The sequence below is a fragment of the Oncorhynchus gorbuscha genome, linkage group LG24, assembly GCF_021184085.1.
Source record: "Oncorhynchus gorbuscha isolate QuinsamMale2020 ecotype Even-year linkage group LG24, OgorEven_v1.0, whole genome shotgun sequence".
Classification (NCBI taxonomy): domain Eukaryota; kingdom Metazoa; phylum Chordata; class Actinopteri; order Salmoniformes; family Salmonidae; genus Oncorhynchus; species Oncorhynchus gorbuscha.
The window spans coordinates 11543377-11566967 of record NC_060196.1 but is presented as its reverse complement, the minus strand read 5'-3'; the positions used below and the strand labels follow the sequence as shown (position 1 = coordinate 11566967).

The following is a 23591-nucleotide window of genomic DNA, read 5'->3' as shown; positions in this document are numbered from 1 at the left end:
CATAAGTATCAAAACTGTAAAAACAATATGTAGCTTTTCTGCAGAAAGAACCAGCCTCATAAATTTATGACTTTATCCTTTTTCTTCAGTGTGGCCCTAGTACTCTGTCATATAAACAAATACACATTCCATATGAATATAAAAACACAATGTGTAACATTATGTTCCTTTATTGAATAAGGACAAAACAAAGCAGGTAAACCATCAGCTCCTTTCGAAACTGAAGTCACAGTGACTCTACAAGATGGAAAGCACAGAATCCAAGCATATTATACAAAATGATACATACACATTCAAAGGTCTGTATATAACACACCCTGCATGTCTGCACACTAAAATAAATGCAGGACAAATCCATACACATCAACTGAACAGACAAATGAATGGATGCAGTAGCCTCCCTGCAGCCTTGTATTACACACAGTATACCGCACAAACATCATAAGAGGCCAAATTCGTAAAAAAAAAAACAAACCCAAAAAAACCAAATTCCTCTGCCACCGCAGGACATATTTAACCAAAATTGAAAGCACACATACTAACTAAAATAATTCAACACATATTGGTCCCTCAGCAGCCGACCACTGTCGTCATCAGGGAAGATTGCCGGATTATCCCAGTCCATGGCTGGTGGCACTCTGGGGGCCCTCTCCTTCCTCAGGCAGGCCACATTGTGGAGGACAGCACAAGCCACAGTAATATCACATGCCCTAACAGGGCTGACCCTTAATTTGTGAAGGCAGTGAAAGCGTGCCTTCAGGAGGCCAAAGGTCATTTCAACTCTGGCCCTGGTCCTGGCATGGGCATGGTTGTAGGCCTGCTGTGCTTCCTGGGGGTCTGTGAAAGGTGTCAGGAGAAAAGGCTGGCAGCCATACCCCCTGTCTCCCAGCAACACACCAGAGAATTCACCTGTCAACACAAAATCTCATCATTACTACCTCATAAACACAGTGATATTCTTGACACAGCCATGATGGTTATAAATAGGGGTTGTGTGGCTTACCTTGTGATAGGCACTGATAGATTTCAGAGGCCCGAAAGATTCTGGAGTCATGGACTGAGCCAGGCCATTTTGCCACAACATTGCTGATCACACAGTCAGCATTGCAGACCATCTGAAATCATAAGATGAGGAATATTACACCAATCAATGCACATCACTGGCAATGCAGAGTGTTCGTCAATGGACAATATCAAAAAGTTATGTTCACCTGAACATTAATGCTGTGAAAGGATTTCCTATTCACAAAATCGGCCTCATGGGCACCTGAGGGGCTTTTATCCTTATGTGTGTGCAGTCCACTGCACCAATGACATTGGGGAAACCTGTCACACAAAGTAATGAGTATCCTACTATGTGTTAACAGTTGTCCTGTAATTTGTAGATCCTCTTACCTGCAATCCTATAGAACTCCTCTTTGATGTCACAGAGTCTTCTGTGGCCAGGGAAGGAGATGAAGACATCTGCTAATGCTTTGATAGCCAGACACACACTCCTTATTGTGCGGCAAATTGTGGCCTTGTTCAGCTGTTCTGCATCCCCCACTGAGTACAGGAAGGCTCCACTAGCAAAAAAGCGCAAGGCCACACAAACCATTTGCTCCACACTCAGTGCATGGCTCCATGCAGTGCGGTGCTTAATCCTGGGACCCAGTAGTCTGCATAGATACCTGATGCCATCTGCAGAAAACCTGTATCTTTCATATAGATGGTCGTCAGGGAAGGCCAGTGGGTCCAACCGGTCCCTGAAGACCCTTTCTCGCCTGAAGGCTCTCCTCAGCACAAGTGCTTCTTCATCCACCACATCTCGCACGAATGGGCATGCCATTGTCAGAGCAGAAAGGAACACACAATTTTGGGCCTTCATATAGGCTAGTGGCCACACCTGGTGCTGGGGGGGTGGGCAAAAGAGGGCGATGCCTTATAACGATGACTTGGTTGTACTGATTGCTGGGAAAATAAAAAAAAACCTTAGAAAGATGCCACCGTCCTGTGTGCTCACAATAAGAGCTCATATGTCATGGCTCACTTGACTTTACGAGAATATACCTAATTTTTATTTTGAGCTGTGTCATCTTCTTGGAGCTGGGGGAGGAAATACAAATAATGATTAATACATTTGTGTTACAGTTAGCATACAGTGTACATTGAAGGCATATCTCACCTCCCTCTCAAGTTTTTTTATTTCAAGGTCCAGTTTCCTAATTGTCCTCTTTTTTATTTCGGACTCCAGTGCAAGATTTTCCATCTTTTTCTTCTTGTACTGAATGTCTATGTCTGCCAGTTCTATTTGGCGCCGGAGGTGGTTGCCATACAACTTTCTGATAGCTTGTGAGCTCTGTGAACACAATACAATTAGCGCAGCTGGAATTTGGCAGGATGTGGTGTCCTTTTATTAATACGCACTATGTTGCCAGGCTGGTTTTCCCACTGTATAGCATCTGGGTCCTGTAAAAGAAATTAGATTTTTTGATTTTGATGAGGACTCCTCACCATTGTAGAGTAAATAGTACTTTCACAGTCTTACCATGATACCTCATGCCTTCTGGAATCCAGAGAGATGGTCTCCTCCTCATCATCATCGTCTCCATCATGTGCTGTTGCTGCTGCACTGGGGCCTTCACCCTATCACATTTAATCGGATTCATATTGAAGCTAGTAGACAAGACATGCCAGGCCTACAGTATGCCTTTGATGGAGTACTCACTGGATCAGCATCGTCTGGTGCTTGTGCTGGTGGCTCTAACAGGAACACAGTGCTGCCAGACACTGCAAGGCAATAGGTAAACCAAAGTCAGACAGTCCAAATTGATTCAATATGAATGTGGTTGTATCCCATGTAGAGATGGAAGGACATACCTTGAATGAAGCGGGTGGCATCTTGGGAGGAACCTATGCTCGTCTCTTTCCCCCCAGGGATCCCCTCTAAGACGGGCCTGCCTTTATTTAGCTCCAAGGCCATGTCCTCTGCTGGGGTAAGGTCAGCCTTTGGTGACCCACCACCCGTGCCTTGTCTGTGGGTATTCTTTTTCACTGCTAAAACAGTACAGACAATGTGTGAGCAGGCACCTTCTGGGTACAATATATGCTTGTGCTTTGTTAAATATTAGTCAGGGACCATACCATTCTGCAGAATGTTCTTGTATTTGATTTTGACCTGCTGCCATGTCCGTTTTGGCCCGTTCATGTTTAATCTACACACACACACACATTTAATGGAGTCACACTGCAAAAAATTACTTGGTATTTTTGTCTTGTTTTCAGTAAAAATATCAACAAAAAAAAACTTAAATAAAGATGTATTTTCTTGATTTGCTAAATGACCTAGCAAAATAAGTATAGTTTAGACAAAAAATATAAACTTTAAATGTGTGCTTAAAACAAGCAAATAAAAAATCTGTCAATATAATAAAAATTCTCTTGAAATAAGTTACTTTTTCCATAAACACTTAATTTTAGAAAAGTTCTCGTTTCACTGGCAGATTTTTTTGCTTATTTTCCTAGGTAATTTTGCTCAAGAAAATATTCAAGATGTTTTTTAGATATTTTTTTTTACTGAAAACAAGACAAAAATACTAAGTAAGAAAGACATTTTTGCAGTGCAGTGAGCAACCGACCTTGGGTCCTTTGAAAGGCGCTATATAAATTAAAGTGATTATTATTATAGCTCATCTATTTATTCAATTAAATTTTATTTATATAGCACTTTTCACAATTGTTTCATTCTGTCAAAGCAGCTTTACATTAATGAAAGCAGGAGAAACACAAAAAAACGGTGGACAACATAAGAAGCAGAGTACAACGGCTAAGATTAAACCGTACTGAGCGTAGTAACGTTAAATAATAATGTAAGGCTTTAATAATAATTTATCATAGCTTTATACAGTGTGATGGACTTACTTTACACAATTTCACTCATATCTGCAGTGTATTTCAATTAAAAATTAAACCGTTTCATAATTACAGTACAACTGCGTTTTTGGAGATGTGAATTAAATATTTGAATTGTAATTGTGATGTTTCAGCGGAGCGGTGAGTGTGTAATTGTGCACTACTTACGCATTCAGGCGGTCTGCAATACTTTGCCACGCTTTTTCTCTTTGCTTTATCACTGTGGCGGTGTTGCCTTTCTTCTTAATTATATCTTTTACCTCCTCGTATGCCTCCATGAGGATTTGTGCTTCCGACGGGGAAAAGTACGCGGCTCTAGTTGCCATGGTAAATCAGTTAATCTGTGATCTGTGGCGGGGTCTATTTGAGTGAGCCGTGAGCGCGCACCTATCCAGGATTGGTTTCACCTGGCTTAATGAATCCGTGTCTGCTCATCCTGGCTTGGTCTTTGTGCAACCAATTAAGCCTGGACGCACATGTTTTGGCTTCATTGAGCTCAGCTGAGTCATTTATCCCGGATGTCTTAATTCTACTTTTGTGCAACAGGCCCCTGGTTTGGGAAACACTGGTAGTTTACGTCAACAGTACCGTAGTTCAAAGAGCAGCGCGCACAACTTTTCATTTAGCCACACCCTTTACATTGAAGAGAGAGGATGTTATTGGTTGGCATCATAGTTTAAACGGAAATGAACAGTGGCCAACAACAATTTCCACGTTAGCGTTTTTACGGTTTTTATTTAGACCTTTTCTGAACACCATAGGACTCAAATTATGACGTTTAACTGCACAACATCGCATACGTACCCCGGGTATTGTTTAATTCGCGTTGGAGACAGGACTTGGTTGACAGATGTTATCTAGGTAACCCTAGCTAGCTAGGTGCTAACAATGGAGAACTGTATGGTTTTTCACACTCAAATAGCCTCGATCTTGGAGGTGCTAGCGAATGCAGCCGTGGCAGATATCTGTAAACTCGTAGAAGACGACTATGCAGTGTTTCGTTTGGAAATTTCTCAAAGCCAGAAAGAAAACGGGGCATTGCGGAGGAAACTGCATCTTTTGGAACTGAAGGTGGCACGAGAGCGCGTCCTCGCCAGTCGTCCCAGTAGTGTCAAGATCGTCGACGGATACAGAGGAATGTCAAGAGGTATATTTTTCCATTCAAATATGTTGCTCAGTGCCTGTCGCCCCGTTCACCTCTGCACATTTGTTCAGATGTTACCCAGAATTGGGTCTTGGTCAGTTTTTGAATAGTATGCAATAATTCCCCTGATTACTTAGTTATCTTATTCTAACAACTTTTTTTTGCTGCATTTCCTGTTCACTTAATGACAACAATGTGATGCATGGCACAATCTAGTGACCTGTAAATAGTATATCAATAAGTAATGAGAAGTGTTACCTTACATCCATGCCAATTCTAGACAGTATTAAAACTGTAAATAGTGTACAATATACAGTTGAGCATTGACAGTAGCTAAAGACCTATTTTCCCCCAATCACACTCTCAGGTGAAGGAAATCTCACTGGAGGCCACAGGAGCTTTGTGAAGCCAGCGGTACACCATACATGGAGAGATGACCAACCGATCACGGTTGATGAGGGTAGTGGAACCTCAACCCAGCACGTTATCGTGATAGAGGTTAGTTTAATAGTGTTGCATAAAAAATTACAGTTACTTTGTAATCAAATGTGGCCTGTTTAATTCAGAAAGGCTCCACTCAGCTATTCACTTGCATCCTAATTTATCTGCCATAGGGGAGCTTGTGTTGTGAGACTTCCCTACGACATTGTTATCCAATTCTACTCATGTACCGGTAATAACCTCCTATATTTTTGTCAGTCTGCAGATGCAGAGGCTACAGGTCCTGGGGTCAAGCTGGAGAAGACTGAAGGAGAGGTGGAAACACGGCAAAGAAGCGACATCCAGACTGGAGCTCATCCTGTAGCCACAAAGGACCCCACCATCGCCCCAGCGCCGCCCAGAACCCGACGCAGCATCACAGAGGTCAGTGGAATGCCGAAAGCCACACTGAAGTCAGAAACAGACACAGAGTCTTCAACTGTAACACACAGGCTCTTACACCCAGGATCTGACCCAGAGAGACTGGTGCCACTGATCTGTCCTCCTGCTCCCGCTCCCAGCTCAGAGTACTTACCGGTATTTCATCAGAGCCAGAGGACGGTTCATTCCCATGGTGATGATGACGCTTTAGACACTGGGGTTGATATGTCTTGTTCTTACGCTACAGAGATGGACCCTGACAACATGACCTTGGGTTTAGAGACACAGACTGATCTGTCTAGAGGAGACTGGAACCAGTACAGTAGTACTGTATACTCTGAAGGGTGCATAGATAAGAAAGGGGAGGTTATAGTGGTAGATGAGGTGAAAGTGGAGGGCCACGCTCCTCCCACATGGAATGCAGATGGTCGCCTAGGAGTCGGACACTCACAGGGCAGAGATTTCTTAGATTACAGGGGAAGTTCAGAGACAAATCAACATTTTGTCACCCACTCACCTTTACACACGCTCAGGGATCGCGACCCAGTATCTACATCGATGGGGCCTCCTGATTCACATGGCCACGTCCTTTTCGATCAGGTTTTGAACTCAATCGACAGGGTTAGAGCCCAGGCTCAGGGAGGGGGAGCAACATCAGGCAATAGTAAAGAGAAACGGTTCCTCTGCATGTTCTGTAACAAAGGCTTCAGCTGCCCCCAGAAGGTGGAGATCCACCAGAGGGTCCACACAGGGGAGAAACCCTTCAGCTGTACCCAGTGTTACATGTGCTTCGCCCAGGCTGGTGATCTGAAGAGGCACCAGATGGTCCACACAGGGGAGAAACCATACAGCTGCCCCCAGTGTGAGAAGAGGTTCTCCCGCCAGCACCAGCTGAAGAGGCACCTGAAGGTCCACACGGGAGAAAGGCCGTTCGCTTGTGCACACTGCAGGAAGAGGTTCTCAGAGAGAAGCTACCTCAGGATACACCAGGAGAAAAACCATTCTACTCTATAACATAGAAAGTCACCATTACACTCGATACCATCTGACTTTAGATCAAACCCTGCATTAAATACAGATGAATTGTAATTGTTGTCAACAGAAAAGACCCACAGATGCATTTGGAATAACGAGAGTAACCGATTTATGTGTTTAATATTCCTGGGTAGAATATTGCATCCAGTGTGATAAACACTGAGTATACAAAACATTAAGAACCTCTGCTTTTTCCGTGACATAGACTGACTAGCTGAAGACTTTGATCCCTTATTGATGTCACTTATTAAATCCACTTCAATCAGTGTAGATGAAGGGGAGGAGACGGGTTAAACAATGATTTTTAAACCTTGGGACAATTGAGACATGGATTGTGTATGTGGGCCATTCAGAGGGTGAATGGGCAACATTTAAGAGCCTTTGAACGGGGTATGGTAGTAGGTGACAGGTGCACCGGTTTATGTTGAGAATTGCACCACTGTTGGGTTTTTCACGATCAACAATTTCCAGTGCGTATCAATAATGGTCAGACACCAAAAGGACATCCAACCAACTTGACACAACTGTGGGAAGCATTGTAGTCAACATGGGCCAGCATCCCTTTTAAATACTATTGATGCCCTGATTAATTGAGGCTGTTCTGAAGGCAAAGGGGGGGTTGCAACTAGAGGTCGACCGATTATGATTTTTCAACACCGATACCGATTATTGGAGGACCAGAAAAAGCCAATACCAATTAATCGGACGATTTCAAATTTAAAAAATTAAAAATGTATTTGTAATAATGAATTACAACAATACTGAATGAACACTTATTTTAACTTAATATAATACATCAATAGAATCTATTTAACCTCAACGAAATAATGAAACATGTTCAATTTGGTTTAAATAATGCAAAAACAAAGTGTTGGAGAAGAAAGTAAAAGTGCAATATGTGCCATGTAAGAAAGCTAACATTTAAGTTCCTTGTGCAGAACATGAGAACAAATGAAAGCTGGTGGTTCCTTTTAACATGAGTCTTCAATATTCCCAGGTAAGAAGTTTTAGGTTGTAGTTATTATAGGAATTATAGGACTATTTCTCTCTATACCATTTGTATTTCATTAACCTTTGACTATTGGATGTTCTTTATAGGCACTTTAGTATTGCCAGTGTTACAGTATAGCTTCCATCCCTCTCCTCGCTCGTACCTGGGCTCGAACCAGGAACACAATGACAACAGCCACCCCCGAAGCAGCGTTACCCATCGCTCCACAAAAGCCGCGGCCCATGCAGAGCAAGGGGAACAACCACTCCAAGTCTCAGAGCGAGTGACGTTTGAAACGCTATTAGCGTGCACCCCGCTAACTAGCTAGCCATTTCACATCGGTTACACCAGCCTAATCTCGGGAGTTGATTGGCTTGAAGTCATAAACAGCTGCTGGCAAATGCATAAAGTGCTGTTTGAATGAATGCTTACGAGCCTGCTGGTGCCTACCATCGCTCAGTCAGACTGCTCTATCAAATCATAGACTTAGTTATAACATGATAACACACAGACATACGAGCCTTAGGTCATTAATATGGTCGAATCCGGAAACTGTCATCTCGAAAACAAGACGTTTATTCTTTTCGTGAAATGCGGAACCGCTCTGTATTTTATCTAACGGGTGGCATCCATAAATCTAAATATTCCTGTTACATTGCACAACCTTCAATGTTATGTCATAATTTCGCAAAATTCTGGCAAATTAGGCAGCCCAAACTGTTGCATATACACTGACTCTGCGTTTAATGAACGCAAGAGAAGTGACACAATTTCACCTGGTTTATATTGCCTGCTAACCTGGTGTCCTTTTAGCTAAATATGCAGGTTTAAAAATATATACTTCTGTGTATTGATTTGAAGAAAGGCATTGATGTTTATGGTTAGGTACACATTGAAGCAACGATACACACCGCATCGATTATATGCAACGCAGGACACGCTAGATAAACTAGTAATATCATCAACCATGTGTAGTTAACTAGTGATTATGATTGATTGATTGTTTTTTATAAAATAAGTAATGCTAGCTAGCAACTTACCTTGGCTTACTGCATTCGCGTAATAGGCAGTCTCCTCGTGGAGTGCAGTGAGAGGCAGGTGGTTTGAGCGTTGGACTAGTTAACTGTAAGGTTGCAAGATTGAATCCCCCGAGCTGCCAAGGTAAAAATCTGTCATTCTGCCTCTGTACGAGGCAGTTAACCCACCGAATTCCGATTGTTATGAAAACTTGAAATCTGCCCTAATTAATCGGCCATTCCGATTAATCGGTCGACCTCTAGTTGCAACTCAATATTAGGAAGGTGTTCCTAATGTTTGGAATACTCTGTGTATAAGGCATATTTAAGCCTAAAAAGTATGTTACATATTATGCTTAACTGTGTAGGTTATATAATGTTCACAAATTCCTATTTCATTACTTCTGAAAAATATTTTATGGTTAATCAAATTCATCCAGATGTTTAGTTGAGACAGTACATTTGACATTTTAGTAATTTAGTAGACACTCATTGTAATGGGTACATTTTCCCCTCAATAAAGTAGGTATCCGCAAAGTCAGTGCTAGTAGGAAAAGAGAAAAGACGTGGGATACATTTAAGTCCTCGGTCCTGGGTTGCCAGGGTTGCCAGGACCGAGAAGAGCTTTCACTGGGCTGAGCTTGAGTTGACCTACCTGTAGGCGTGGGACTGCCAAGAGGCCAAAGGTGGCAGTACTCTGGTTGGGGTGTAAGGTTTGAGCATAGCCTGAAGGTAGGGGCAAGTCCCCGTGCTGCTCCGTAGGCAAGCACCTTGATCTTATAGTGGATGTGAGCTTTGATTTGAAGCCAGTGGAGTGTGTGGAGGAGCGGGGTGAAATGGGAGAACTTAGGAAGGTTGAACACCAAATGGGCTGCAGCGTTCTAGATAAGTTGCAGGACTTTTTAAATATTTTTTTTAATTTTACATTTATTTAACTAGGCAAGTTAATTAAGAACCAATTCTTATTTTCAATGACGGCCTAGGAACAGCCGTCAGCTTTGATTTGTACTTTGTCAGCTCGGGGATTTGAACTTGCAACCTTCCGGTTACTAGTCCAACGCTCTAACCACTAGGCTACCCTGCCGCCCCAACAGAGAGTTGCAGTAGTCTAGATGGGAGATGAAAAGAGCCTGGATTAGGACCTGCGACACTTCCTGTGTGAGGTAGGGTTGTACTCTACGGATGTTGTAGAGCATGAACCTGCAGGAGCGAGTCACTGCTTTGATGTTTGCAGAGAATGACAGGGTGTTGTCCAGGGTCACGCCAAGGTTCTTTGCAATCTGGGAGGGGGACACCGTGGAGTTATCATCCATGATGGAGAGGTCTTGGAGCAGGCAGGCTTTCCCAGAGAGGAAGAGCAGCTCCGTCTTGTCGAGGTTGTGGGCCAACATACAAGCTGAGATGTTTGCCAGGTACGCAGAGAGACGTGTGGTTTTCATATGGTGCAATTAACTCTTGTTTATGTTTAAAAACAAAATGGTAATTTTTATTTTTATTCTAAGACTTTCATTGAGACTTTCTTTAGTATACATCACATCTGATCTCACCCTGTTCTGCTTGCATACAACAGCTCTTTAACCAATATACACTTACTAAATATACCTACACATGCCCACACACTAACAAACACCTACTGTACACGTCAAAATAGTTTAGCCAGGTTTGTCTGACATCATAGTAGATAAATGTATCTATATATTTATATTTATGTCCATCGTGATGGGTTTAACAACAACAAAGTTCTGTAACAGTATAGGACTGAAAAGTAGTGGGGATGGGTAAACACTCCATGTTGAAAGTGTGTTTTATTATCTGAGGGAGTGTATGTCTGTGTCACCTGTCTCTTCCAGGAGGAGGAGGGTCCAGAGGTGCTGCTGGTGAAGGAGGGTCCAGAGCAGATGTGGGTGTGAGGAGGGTCTTGGGGAACATGGTCATGGAGGTCAACAAGACTTCAATCAAGTACAGGCTGAATGAACAACAGCGACAGAATGCAATATGACATTTCATTAAATTGTTTGGGGAATGGTCTCGTCGCCAAGGGAAGATCCTCTGAGCCAGATGATGTTATGGCTGGTAGCCCTATGCAGGGCTGCTGGCAATTTCCTACTTTGAGACTCTTTGTGGATACGGCGCCTGGTCTTTATTAATTTTGTCTTAAGTGTGGGACCATGCCTCTTGAATTTTCAAACCATTAAAAAGTGTCAGGTAATCAAATCAACTAACAAGTTTGCATAGTACTCATAGTAGTCCCTCAATTTATAGTGTATGAACTCGACCAGGTAATTGACTCACAAGTTCCATATGTAGAGTTTTCTCTGCCATGTTTGTAAAGACTATTTTGTAACCTCCTCCTACAGGTGGTTGGCTGGAGGCTAACAGGGGAGACTGGGCGACGATCTTGGATTCCCAGACCCAAACCAGTGGAGCCAAGGTCCCACTGGACATCATCACTGAGCAGGCCAGGATCAGAGGCGACATAGTGGAGGTCAGTCGATGGGACAGCGTCCTCACTGGGCTGGGGAACAACAATTTTAAATAACCAGAAACACAGTTGTGCAAGAATCAACACCTGGACTTGGTCTCTATGACAACAGACTGGCTGAGACCTGGGAGAGGCATAGATTTGGTCTGAGGGGACGGGGAGGTGTCCATATGCGGCAGGAGAGAACAGACACAGATTCGGCTACTGATGATAAATTACAGGCCTCTCATCTTTTTAAGTGGTAGAACTTGCACAATTGGTGGCTGACTAAATACTTTTTTGCCTCACTGTATGTAAAGATGCACCAGACCGTTCACACCAAGGAGAAGCCCTTCATGTGCAAACTATGTTACAAGAGATTTTACTTCCTGACTAACCTTATCAGACAGGATTGTCCCCAATTGGGAGAAATCATAGCAGTGTAACTTGAGATGTACACAGGGGATATCTTGCATCCATTCTTTATCTGACATATTAGTTATCACGTGAAGTGTCTTGGGCAGGGCATACAATTAATACCAGCCGAATGTCTATTTCACTAGCCACTTGGGCGGGTGGTCAATCTGCAGGGCTCTACATTCAGCATTACATTCTCATTTGCAAATAAAAATAGGTAAAAAGTGAAGTATGAGCAAATGTGAGTTGCTTTATAGCAGAAAAATGCTGCAGTGACTGTTTTCAACGTACTTCTGTCGTTTTGTTTCATATCTGCTAAAGGAAATGCGAATCTATATCCCACCTCGCGACGCAACACTGCCTGGCTGGGGAGCTTTGTGCACTACTCTGATAGATTCATTTTTGGAGGCGCTGCGCACAGGCATAAAAGTTTGTCTAATTTACTATAAAGTCTACAAAGTGAGACTTTTTCCTTGTGTTTCTTGGTTATTTACATTGTTTTGTTTAATAATGTGACTTGTTTTTCAATGTTAGTTTGAGTCTGCTGCTTTTACACAATAAATGAAAGAGGGATTGGGTAGGACAAGTTTTTGCGTCGTCTTTTAACTCCAAAGCAGGAAGAGGAACTGCAATTTTGATAAGTAAACACAGCAACACCATATCTGATCCCTCAGGCAGGTTTGTTTTGGTGCATATGTATTCAGTCTTGAATATTTATGCTCCTAACTTCGATGACCATATGTTTATTCAGAATGTCTTCCTTCAGGTTGCTCAAGCACCACCAGGTTGGCTACTGGCTGGAGGAGATTTACATTTTTGTTTAGATACAGTTCTTGACAGGTCATCTGATAAACCCTCACCTCTTATCAAAGCCGCCAAGCTCACTTGGTCATTCAATTTACTAGTCATCTGGAGACCGATGCACCCACAGGATAGGGACTATTGTTTTTATTCACACCCACACAACACACACACACGCACCCACAACTTTTCACTATCAACCCAACTGTTTCATAGTGTTAGATACCGATTATCTCCCCAGATTGCTTCGTGACCCTTCTCCTCTGGTATTATCAATCTCCATTCCCACCAAGGTAAATGGAGCATATAGATGGAGACTATATTCTACACTCCTGACAGTTTCAGTCTTTGGGACGCATTGAAAGCCTATCTGAGGGGACAAATCATTTCCTATACTAAAGGGTCGAAGAGAAAACACGGTGCGGAACTGAATGTCCTTTTATCTGAAATCTCTGCGCTAGAGAGAACCTACCAAAGAGGCCCGACTAAAGATCTATACAGGCTTTTGGTAAATTAAAAATTGAGATATAATACTCAGAACACATATCAAGCTGAGAGGGCCATCACTAAATCAAAACAGCATTACTATGAGTTTGGAGAGAAAGCACACCAAGTATTGGCATGGCAACTGAGAGCAGAGGAAAGTAAGAGGACAATTAATGCAATAGAAATTCTTACTAATGAGATATCATTCGACCCTACTGAAATGAATGATACTTAAGAAATATGACGAGGACCTCTACGCGTCCCAATCAAGCTATGATCTTTCAGAGATCAACTCTTTTCTCTCCTCTCTCAACCTCACATGCCTGTCAGAGGAAGACAGAGAGAGCCTGAGTGAACAGTTCTCAGTCTGAATTGTTGGAGGCCATTAAATATTTACCTTCTAATAAATCTCCTGGGGAGGATGGCTTCCCTCCAGAGTTCTATAAAGAATTTAGGGAGCTGTTGGTGCCCTACCTTATGGAGGTACTTATAAAAGCCTGGGAGGACAACTGCTTTCCAGAGTCTTTCTCTCAATCTGTGTACAGTAATTCACAAGAAATAGGAAAAACCCGCTAAAGTACGCCTCCTAAAGACCAATCTCTCTCCATTAATACAGATTGTAAACTGGTCACCAAGATGGTATCTAAGAGATGGGAGTCATGTCTCCCCCTGTTGGTCAACCCAGATCAGACTGGCTTCATAATTAAGATTATCCTGTTTTTAAAATATAATTCACCCTGCTGACAAAAACAAAAATACCTACTGTCGCAAGTCTTCCTCGACTCCGGAAAAGGATTTTGATCGAGTCGAATGGCCATATCTCTTTCGCGTCTTGGAAAAGTTTGGTTTCGGTACCGTGTTTGTAAATTTGATCAAATCACTCTACAAATATCCTAAAGCCAGGATTGCATCAATGGGATTACTTCCTCCTCTTTACCTCTCTATAGGGGGAACAGACAATTAGCCCCCACCTCTTCACCATCGCCATCGAACCATTGGCTGAGGCCATTAGAACGTGCCCTGACATACATGGCTTTGAGGTGGGCCCCCATACCCATAAATTATCACTTTTTGCGGACGACCTCCTCTTATTTCTAACAAACCCAGAACATTCCCTCTCTCACTTACAGAACCCTTTTATAGTTATTTCTCTGGATATAAGGTCAATTTTGATAAAAGCGAAATCTTACCGTTGTCTGTCTTTGATCTCCATACCATCAAGCATAAGTTTCCTTTTAGATGGTCGCCTATGGGATTCATATATTTGTGCATAATGGTGGATGGTAACCTGAACAACCTCTATAAACTCAATCTGGCCAGCTTGTTGCAAAAGGTGGAGGGTGACCTGTGTAAATGGACGGATTTACCTCTCACTACTGGGTAGAATAAATGTAATTAAAATGAATGTCCTGCCCAGATTTCTATACTTGTTTCAATCTCTCCCTATCCCTGTGCCAGCAGCATTATTTTCCTCTCTCGACAAGCTGACCAGATGGTTTATCTGGCACGGCAAAACCCAGAGGGTTAGCCTGGACAAACTGGCCCTTGATTACGGTCAAAGGGGGCTTAAACCTCCCCAATTTCAGAATATATTACTGGGCTGCGCAGTCTAGATTTCTGGCTCAGAGGTTTGACAATGGTCCTTCTCCCTCATGGTTGAACGTTGAACAGTTTGAGGTACATGAGGACACTGGGGCAGAATTGTTTTACAAATGGGACATGAAATCTTTACAAACTATCACAGACAACCCTTTAAATATACATTCAGACGAGGGATTTCTTTCCCCTAAAACGTCTTTATGGAGCATTCGATAGATTCCTATGTTTTTCCAGAATAGTAACTTTAGACCATGGTCTGATAAGGGTATCACTCTTCTGGAACATTGTTACGAGGAGGGAATTCTTATGTCCTTCAAACAGCTGTAACAGAAATACCACCTGTCTAACAAGGACTTCTTTAGTTACCGACAACTACCTATTGAACTACTCTGCCAAGCCTACCAACCATTGTTTAAGACCATTTCCCGTGTTTACGATGCTCTTATGTCAGGACTACCACTGCCTGAGTGAGATAAACCACGATTTTAGATGGGGAAAAGATCTGGGTATTAATCTTGATGAGGGACTATGGAGTGACCTATGCAGGGGTGGTGTTACAGCCACATTGAACTCCAGGTACAGACTGATCCAGTTTAATTTCCTCCATCAGCTCTATATCACCCCATCTAGACTGCACAAGTTTAACCCTGATAGCTCCTCCCTATGTTTTAGATGTGGCTCAGATGAAGGAACATTCCTCCATTCCTCTTGGCAGTGTTCAAAACTACACAGTTTCTGGCAGGGGCTATGCGATACCATATCCTCAATTCATAGGGCTGTATTCCCTTTAGACCCTGAGGTCTGTCTACTGGGTAACTTTACTAACACCAATCTTAGGCAAAGCCATACTATAAAGCTAACAGAAAAATTGCTAGCGAATGCCAAGAAACCAGTTGCAATGTGGCTATCGGAAGTTAACAGTTGTATCCCACTGAAGAAAATGACTTAATGCTTGAGGAATAATTTGGAGACATTTTACAGAATTTTGCAACCTTTTATTGATTATATGGAGAATCTCCCCTCACATCACATTGATTGCATCTCTATATAATCCTCACGTAATGTTTCACACTTCATGTATAATACAGTTGAAGTTGGAATTTACATACACTTAGGTTGGAGTCATTAAACCACTTTTTCAACCATTTCTTGATAACTAACTATAGTTTTGGCAAGTCTGTTAGGACATCTACTTTGTGCATGAGACAAGTAATTTTTCCAACAATTTTTTACAAACAGATTATTTCACTTATAATTCACTGTATCACAATTCAAGTGGGTCAGAAGTTTACCAACACTAAGTTGACTGTGCCTTTAAACAGCTTGGAAAATTCCAGGAAATTATGTCATGGCTTCAGAAGCTTCTGATGGGCTAATTGACATCATTTGAGTCAGTTTTACAATCCATAAAATAATTTGTCTGTGAACAATTGTTGGAAAAATTACTTGTCAAGCACAAAGTAGATGGCCTAACCGACTTGCCAAAACTATAGTTTGTTAACAATTTTGTGGAGTGGTTGAAAAACAAGTTTTAATGACTCCAACCTAAGTGTATGTAAACCTCTGACTTCAACTGTATATGTATGTCAAAAGTTTGGACACCTAATCATTCCAGGGTTTTTCTTTATTTTTACTATTTTCCTCATTGTAGATGAGCAGTGAAGACCTCAAAACTATGAAATAACACATATGGAATCATGTGTAGGGGTGCTTTGCTGGTGGTACGGTCAGTGATTTATTTAGAATTCAAGGCACACTTAACCAGCATGGTTACCTCAGCATTCTGCAGCGATACGCCATCCCATCTGGTTTGTGCTTAGTGGGACTATAATTTTGTTACCCCCCAACAGATGAGTGCTGCATCAGATGAACTGGCCTCCACAATCAACTGACCTCAACCCAATTGAGATGGTTTGGGATGAGTTTGAGCGCAGAGTTAAGGAAAAGCAGCCAACAAGTGCTCAGCATATGTGGGAACTCCTTCAAAGACGGATGGAAAAGCATTCCAGGTGAAGCTGGTTGAGAGAACGCCAAGAGTGTGCAAAGCTGTCAAGGCAAAGGGTGACTACTTTGAAGAAACTCAAAAATATAATATATTTTGATTTGTTAAACACTTTTTGGTTACTACATGATTCCATGTGTTATTTCATAGTTTTGATGTTTCAACTATTATTATACAATGTAGAAAATTGAATGAGTATGTGTGTCCAAACTTTTGACTGGTACTGTATACTGAACAAAAATATAAACGCAACATGTTGACGCACAAATGTGTTTACAACTCATTTGCCAACGTAATCCAGCCACCTGACAGGTGTGGCAGATCAAGAAACTGATTAAAAAGCGTGATCATTACACAAGTGTACATTGTGCTAGGGACAATAAAATGTGTTTTGTCACACAACACAATACCATAGATGTCATGTTTTGAGGGAGCATGCAATCGGCATGCTTACTGCAGGAATGTCCATCAGGGCTGTGAATTTCCTAACTAAATTCAGTGAATTTCTTTAAAATGTAAATATTGAAACATTTAAAAAGTTTAACTTTTTAGATTAAACTATACTAAATATATTCATATCACCAAAGAACTGATTCAAATGCTGTTTTGCAATGAATGTTACAGTAGCCTCAACAGCACTCTGTAGGGTAGCACCACTGGAACCCACTAAGGTGTTTCAGATGCTAAGCTTATGGTTGCAGCAGTGTGTAGAATGGAGATACCGAGATGTGAAGTGTGCAGGTGGTCATGGGCGAAACGAATATGTAGTATTGGTGGGAAAAGAAGCGGTCAATTGTGGGGGTGCCCATGTTGCTGTAAATCAGAAGTGCCTGGTGCAAGAAAGACCGGTTGAGGTTGCCAGGGTCAAAGTAGAACAGAAAGTGTCATATGTTGAGGCAGTGAAGAGAGTAGAGGATGATGGGTCAAGGGTGAGTAGTAGGCCTTGGCCAATACAGAGTGATACGAATGTGTGCTTCAATGAGGTTGGCTTCTTAGTATTCATAGCCATGGTTATCAACTGTACCGCAGAATTGGAACATAAAAGAATAGATGCTGTGGTGGCAGCTGCATTGAAATACTTGGTTGTACTGTTTTACAGCAGAAGAGTTAGGTGTGTTGAATGAGAATCCCTCCTGTCCTCCCAGGCCGCTGGCCTAGTGTAGGATCAGTTAGGGTCAAAGTAGTGGAATGGGATTTTTAAAATTAAATATTGGTATATAGGTGTAGGAATAGTTGGTGGTGCAATGTTTTCCTTTTTATTTTTGTATCACAAAATGTTAGGTGATCGACAACACACTACCGCACAGTAGGTGGCGGGATGCACAAACAAAATGTGTGAACGCCATGACACCAAAGAATAAGACGTAAACGGACGCGACAAAGGACAGTTTCCACGTTAGTGTTTTTAGTCGTTTATTAACACACTGGAAATCAAAATATGACTAATTTAAAGGCACATAATCACATAATTCGCGTTGGAGTCAGGACTTATCTAGGTAACGATAGCTAGCTGCTAACGTTAGCTAACAATGGCTAACTGTAACGTAATGGTTTTTCACACTCAAATAGCCTCCATCATGGAGGTGTTAGCGAGTGCAGCCGTGGCAGATATATGTCAACTTGTAGACGACGACTATGCAGTGTTTCGTTTGGAAATAACTCAAAGCCGAAAAGAAAACAGGACATTGAGGAGAAAACTACAGCTACTGGAACTGAAGGTGGCACGGGAGCGCGCAGAGAGGACAATCCGAGAGCGCGTCATCGCCAGTCGTCCCAGTAGTGTCAAGATCCTCGACCGATATAGAGGAATGGCAAGGGGTACATTTAGCATTAGGCCGAGACTACTCTCCTCTGCGCATGTGTGACTTCAAAGGCGTTAACCAGAAATGGGTCTTGGTCTGTTTTTGGATAGTATGCAATAATTCCCTTAATTACTTAGCCATCTTGCACAAAAACACAATCGTATTCTAAACTTATTGATTTACTATTATTTACTAATTGAAAATAATGATGCATGCAATATAAATCGATCAATACATACTATATCAATAAGTTATGCAAAGTGTTACCTTCCATCCTTGCCAATTCTAGACAGTATCAAAACTGTCAATAGTGTGTACAATATAGCATTGAGACTTGACAGTACCTTACCACCTCTTTCCCCCCCAATCGCTCTTTCAGGTGAAGGACATCTCACTGGAGGCCACAGGAGCTTTGTGAAGCCAGCAGGACACAATACATGGAGCGATGACCAACCAATCACTGTTGATGAGGGGAGTGGAACCTCAACCCAACATGTTATCGTGATAGAGGTTAGTGTAATAGTATTACAGTACATCAAATGTGGACAGTTTATTTCAGAAAGGCTCCCCTCAGCTACTCACTTGCTTACATGTACATATATATTATTCTGCCATAGTTGAGCTTGTGAGACTTCCTTACGACATTGTTATCCAATTCAACTCATGTGCCGGTAATAACTTCCTCTCTTCTTGTGTCAGTCTGCAGATGCCACGGCTGCAGGTCCTGGGGTCAAGCAGGAGAGGACTGAAGGAGAGGAGGACCCACGGCACAGCAGAGACATTCAGTCTGGTGCAGCTGTAGCCATGGAGGACCCCGCCACCACCCTAGTGCAGCCCAGCTCCCGACGCAGCATGACGGAGGTCAGTGGAACGCTGAACGCCGTCCTCAAGTCAGAGACGGACACCAAGACTTCAACTGTAACACACAGGCCTTTACACACAGGATCTGACGACAGGTCAGACCCAGAGAGTCTGGGACTGGGGAGACTGGGCTGTCCTCCTGCTCCCGGCTCAGAGTATTTACTTTATGGTAACCGAAGCCTGGTTCATTCCCATCGGGTCTCAGGTGACGCGTTAGAAACTGGCAATTATCTATCTTTCTCTTACCCTACAGAGATGGATCCTGGCAACATATCCATGGGTTTAGAGAAACAGATTGATCCGTCTAGAGGGGACTGGAACCGATACAGTAGTAGTGTATACTCTGAGGGGTGCCTAGATAAGAAAGGGGAAGGTCTGGTCGAAGATGAAGTGACTGTGAAAGTGGAGGGCGACTTTCCTCCCAATTGGAATGCAGCTTGTCACCTAGGAGATGGATTCTCACAGGGCAGAGATTTCTTAGATTACAGTTTAAAGACCAATCTTAATGTCCCGACCCACTCCCCTTTACACGCGCTCAGGGATCGCGGCCCAGTGTCCACGTCGATGGCGCCTTCCGATTTACAAGGCCGCGTCCTCTTCGATCAGGTATTGAACTCAAACGACAGGGCTAGAGTCCAGACTCACGGAAAGGGAGCCACATCAGGCAGTAGTAAAGAGAAACGGTTCCTCTGCATGTTCTGTAACAAAGGCTTCAGCTGCACCCAGAAGGTAGAGATCCACCAGAGGATCCACACAGGGGTGAAACCCTTCAGCTGTACCCAGTGTCACATGCGCTTTGCCCAGGCTGGCCACCTGAAGAGGCACCAGAGGGTCCACACAGGGGTGAAACCTTTCAGCTGTACCCAGTGTCAAATGCGCTTTGCCCAGGCTGGTGACCTGAAGAGGCACCAGAGGGTCCACACAGGGGAGAAACCCTTCTGCTGCCAGCTGTGTGAGAAGAGGTTCTCCCGCCAGCACCAGCTGAAGATGCACCTGAAGATCCACACGGGAGAGAGGCCATTCTCCTGAAGGCATATATAGATTTCCGTGTTGAATATTGCTGGGTAGAATATTTCAACCAGACATTGTGTGATATAAGGCATACATATATACACACACACACACACACACACACACTGAATCATATAGTAACCCAGAAAGTGGTCAACAAATCAAAGTAGCTGCCCTCTGCCTTGATGACAGCTTTGGCATTCTTTCAACCAGCTTCACCTAGAATGCTTTTCCAACAGTCTTGAAGGACTTCCCACATAAGCGGAGCACTTGTTGGATGCTTTTCGTTCACTCTACGGTCCAGCTCATCCCAAACCATCTCAATTGGTTAGAGGTCAGGTGATTGTGGAGGCCAGGTCATCTGATGCAGCACTCCATCACTCTCCTCCTTGTTCAAATAGCCCTTACACAGCCTGGAGGTGTGTTGGGTCATTGTCCTTTTGAAAAAGAAATGATAGGAGGGACTAAGCACAAACCAGATGGGATGGCTTATTGTAACAGAATGCTGTGGTAGCCATGCTGGTTAAGGGTGGTTTGAATTCTAAATAAATCGCACCACTTCCTCCATGCTCCAGTGGGAACTACACATGCAGAGATCATCCGTTCACCAACTCTGCGTCTCACAGACACGGCGGTAGGAGCCAATAATCTCAAATTTGGACTCAGACAAAATGATAGATTTCCACCAGTCTAATGTCCATTGCTCATGTGTCTTGGCCCATGCAAGTCTTCTTATTGGTGTCCTTTAGTAGTGGTTTATTTTCAGCAATTCGACCATGAAGGCCTGATTCACAGTCTCCTCTGAACAGTTGATGTTGAAAGGTGTCTGTTACTTGAACTCTGAAGCATTTATTTGGGCTGGAATTTCTGAGGCTGGTAACTAATGAACTTATCCTCTGTATTCTGCCCTTGAGTTACCTTCTAACAGGATGGCAGCACACTCTGCAACAGAGGTAACACTGGGTCTTGAAGAAAACATTCAAAGTTCTTGAAATTTTCCAGGTTTGACTGACCTTTATTTTAAAGTAATGACAGACTGTTTCTCTTTGCTTATTTGAGATAGCCCTATTTGGTAAAATACCAAGTCCATCTTCTGTATACCACCCCTACCTTGTCACAACACAACTGATTAGCTCAAACGCATTAAGGAAAGAAATGTCACAAATGAACTTTTAACAAGGCATACCTGTTCATTTAAATGCATTCCAGGTGACTACATCATGAAGCTGGTCGAGAGAATGCCAAGAGTGTGCAAAGCTGTCAAGGCAAAGGGTGGCTACTTTGAAGAATCTCAAATACAAAATATATTTTGATTTTTTTTAACATTTACATTACATTTAAGTCATTTAGCAGACGCTCTTATCCAGAGCGACTTACAAATTGGTGCATTCACCTTATGACATCCAGTGGAACAACCACTTTACAATAGTGCATCTAAATATTTTAAGGGGGGGGGGTGAGAAGGATTACTTTATCCTATCCTAGGTATTCCTTAAAGAGGTGGGGTTTCAGGTGTCTCCGGAAGGTGGTGATTGACTCCGCTGTCCTGGCGTCGTGAGGGAGTTTGTTCCACCATTGGGGAGCCAGATCAGCGAACAGTTTTGACTGGGCTGAGCGGGAACTGTACTTCCTCAGTGGTAGGGAGGCAAGCAGGCCAGAGGTGGATGAACGCAGTGCCCTTATTTGGGTGTAGGGCCTGATCAGAGCCTGGAGGTACTGAGGTGCCGTTCCCCTCACAGCTCCGTAGGCAAGCACTTTTTAACACTTTTTTTGGTTACTACATGATTCCATTGTTTGTCTTCACTATTCTACAATGTAGAAAGTAGTAAAAATAAAGAAAAACCCTGGAATGTGTGTCCAAACTTTTGACTGGTCCTGTAAATAAATACATGTGTATATTTGTTGTATTGTACAGGGCGCATTTGAAAAGGAGACCTAGGTCTCAATATGTCCTCCATGCAAAAAAAGGTTAAATAAAATACTCTGACAACACGTACAGAAAATTGGCCCCAGCTTTAAATGACTTTCAGCTTATAAAGGCTACATAAATGTACTACAAATCTATTACCCTATGTCATGCTTTATAAATGTGACATAACCCACTAACATGTGCTTAATAAACGCTTTAAATCATAGAGGCTTTACAAAGCATTCATAACCCTGTCATGCATCTTGCTAGTGCACTGCAACGGCAGGATATTGGGTTCGATTTCTGGCACCACCCATATGTAGAAATGTATTCATGAATGACTAAGTCACTTTGGATAAAAGTATCTGCTAAATTTGACATACTATATTACACTAAAACCTTTCTAGGATGGCCCAACCTCTTTCTCTCTTGGGTGCATTGGACCAGACCTCAACTTCCCCAAGTGCTGTGCTTCTGGATGACACACACTAAGGTGCAGTCATGCACAGCAAAAAAACGATAGGGACTTTTAAATGTGTTTGCATTTATCTACTTCAGTTTATTTATTTTTTGCAAATTCAGTTGTTTTCTTGGTTTTGTTTTTCCAGGTTTTGGATTTACCCCATTTTTCACTTTTTTGGGGGGGGATAAACAACAACTGGATTATGTGTTCACAACTATGTTTAAACCACATCAGGGGATTACTTAAGGTCTGGGAAAAATCTAAGTAACTATTTGAGTGTCGTTGCCCTTTAATTCAGTGAGCATGCCTTACACCATTGTTTGGTTAGCAGGTTTTCTTGTAGTGCAGTAAGTGCACATGATGCGATTCAACCGCCAATGGAATGGGTGGAGTAAAAGGCCAGCTACACTCCATATTGTTCAGAAATGACACCATACAGTGCATTCGGGAAGTATTCAGACCCCGAGACTTTTCCCACATTTTGCTACGTTACAGCCTTATTCTAAAATGGATTAAATAAATAGTTCCTCAATCTACACACAATACCCCATAATGACAAAGCAAAAACAGGTTAAGCCATGAGGTCGAAGGAATTGTCCGTAGAGCTACTAGACAGGATTATGTCAAGGCACAGATCTGGAGAAGGGTACCAAAAATGTATACATCATTGAAGGTCTCCAAGAACACAGTTGCCTCCATCATTCTTAAATGGAAGAAGTATGGAACCACCAAGGCTCTTCCTAGAGCTGGCCGTTCGGCCAAACTGAGAAATCGGTGGAGAAGGGCCTTGGTCAGGGAGGTGACCAAGAACCCTGATGGTCACTCTGACAGAGCTCCAGAA

General features: G+C 42.6%; 4 protein-coding genes across 9 annotated transcripts in view; 3 read left to right on the top strand and 1 right to left on the bottom strand.

The window, feature by feature from the left end:
• The window catches only part of LOC124012438 (zinc finger protein 606-like), a 1040669-nt gene that overhangs the window by 28872 nt on the left and 988206 nt on the right, over positions 1–23591 (top strand). The gene's annotated exons all lie outside the window — the stretch shown is intronic.
• On the bottom strand, positions 508–4954 carry LOC124012491. Of its 5 annotated transcripts, XM_046326159.1 has the most exons (11): positions 4060–4952; positions 3124–3194; positions 2860–3036; positions 2708–2769; positions 2536–2625; positions 2407–2448; positions 2165–2338; positions 2050–2085; positions 1396–1950; positions 1004–1115; positions 515–909 (listed from the first exon to the last, which is right to left on the bottom strand). In XM_046326159.1, exons 1-8 carry the CDS (start codon positions 4215–4217, stop codon positions 2050–2052), a joined length of 810 nt encoding a protein of 269 aa, XP_046182115.1. In that variant the 5' UTR covers positions 4218–4952; the 3' UTR covers positions 515–909; positions 1004–1115; positions 1396–1950. The 5 variants fall into 5 exon arrangements, with proteins under 5 accessions (XP_046182114.1, XP_046182113.1, XP_046182112.1 ...); XM_046326158.1 differs by adding an exon at positions 1212–1326 and having other exon boundaries at positions 508–909; positions 1396–2338; positions 4060–4954; XM_046326157.1 differs by having other exon boundaries at positions 513–909; positions 2050–2338; positions 4060–4954.
• LOC124012437 overlaps positions 4465–23591 on the top strand; it is a 971157-nt gene continuing 952030 nt past the window's right edge. The window contains exons 1-4 of the mRNA XM_046326052.1: positions 4465–5038; positions 5403–5533; positions 5735–5899; positions 10789–10825. Of these exons, the coding sequence (XP_046182008.1) occupies positions 4780–5038; positions 5403–5533; positions 5735–5899; positions 10789–10825 (592 nt within the window). The 5' untranslated portion in view covers positions 4465–4779. The remainder of the gene's footprint in view (positions 5039–5402; positions 5534–5734; positions 5900–10788; positions 10826–23591) is intronic.
• On the top strand, positions 18074–20679 carry LOC124012466 (zinc finger protein 23-like). Of its 2 annotated transcripts, none has more exons than XM_046326104.1 (3): positions 18074–18522; positions 18886–19016; positions 19206–20679. In XM_046326104.1, the coding sequence occupies exons 1-3, from the start codon at positions 18234–18236 to the stop codon at positions 20394–20396; spliced, it is 1611 nt and encodes a 536-aa protein (XP_046182060.1). In that variant the 5' UTR covers positions 18074–18233; the 3' UTR covers positions 20397–20679. The 2 variants fall into 2 exon arrangements, with proteins under 2 accessions (XP_046182060.1, XP_046182061.1); XM_046326105.1 differs by having other exon boundaries at positions 18074–18615.

Coding starts and splice junctions, on each gene's coding strand:
- LOC124012491 (XM_046326158.1), bottom strand. CDS start 4,217: ATGGCAACTAGAGCCGCGTACTTTTCCCCGTCGGAAGCACAAATCCTC. Junction 3,195..4,059: donor ATTGCAGACCGCCTGAATGC/GTAAGTAGTGCA, acceptor GTGTGTGTGTAG/ATTAAACATGAACGGGCCAA. Junction 2,339..2,406: donor AAAACCAGCCTGGCAACATA/GTGCGTATTAAT, acceptor TTGTGTTCACAG/AGCTCACAAGCTATCAGAAA.
- LOC124012466 (XM_046326104.1), top strand. CDS start 18,234: ATGGCTAACTGTAACGTAATGGTTTTTCACACTCAAATAGCCTCCATC. Junction 18,523..18,885: donor ATATAGAGGAATGGCAAGGG/GTACATTTAGCA, acceptor TCGCTCTTTCAG/GTGAAGGACATCTCACTGGA. Junction 19,017..19,205: donor AACATGTTATCGTGATAGAG/GTTAGTGTAATA, acceptor TTCTTGTGTCAG/TCTGCAGATGCCACGGCTGC.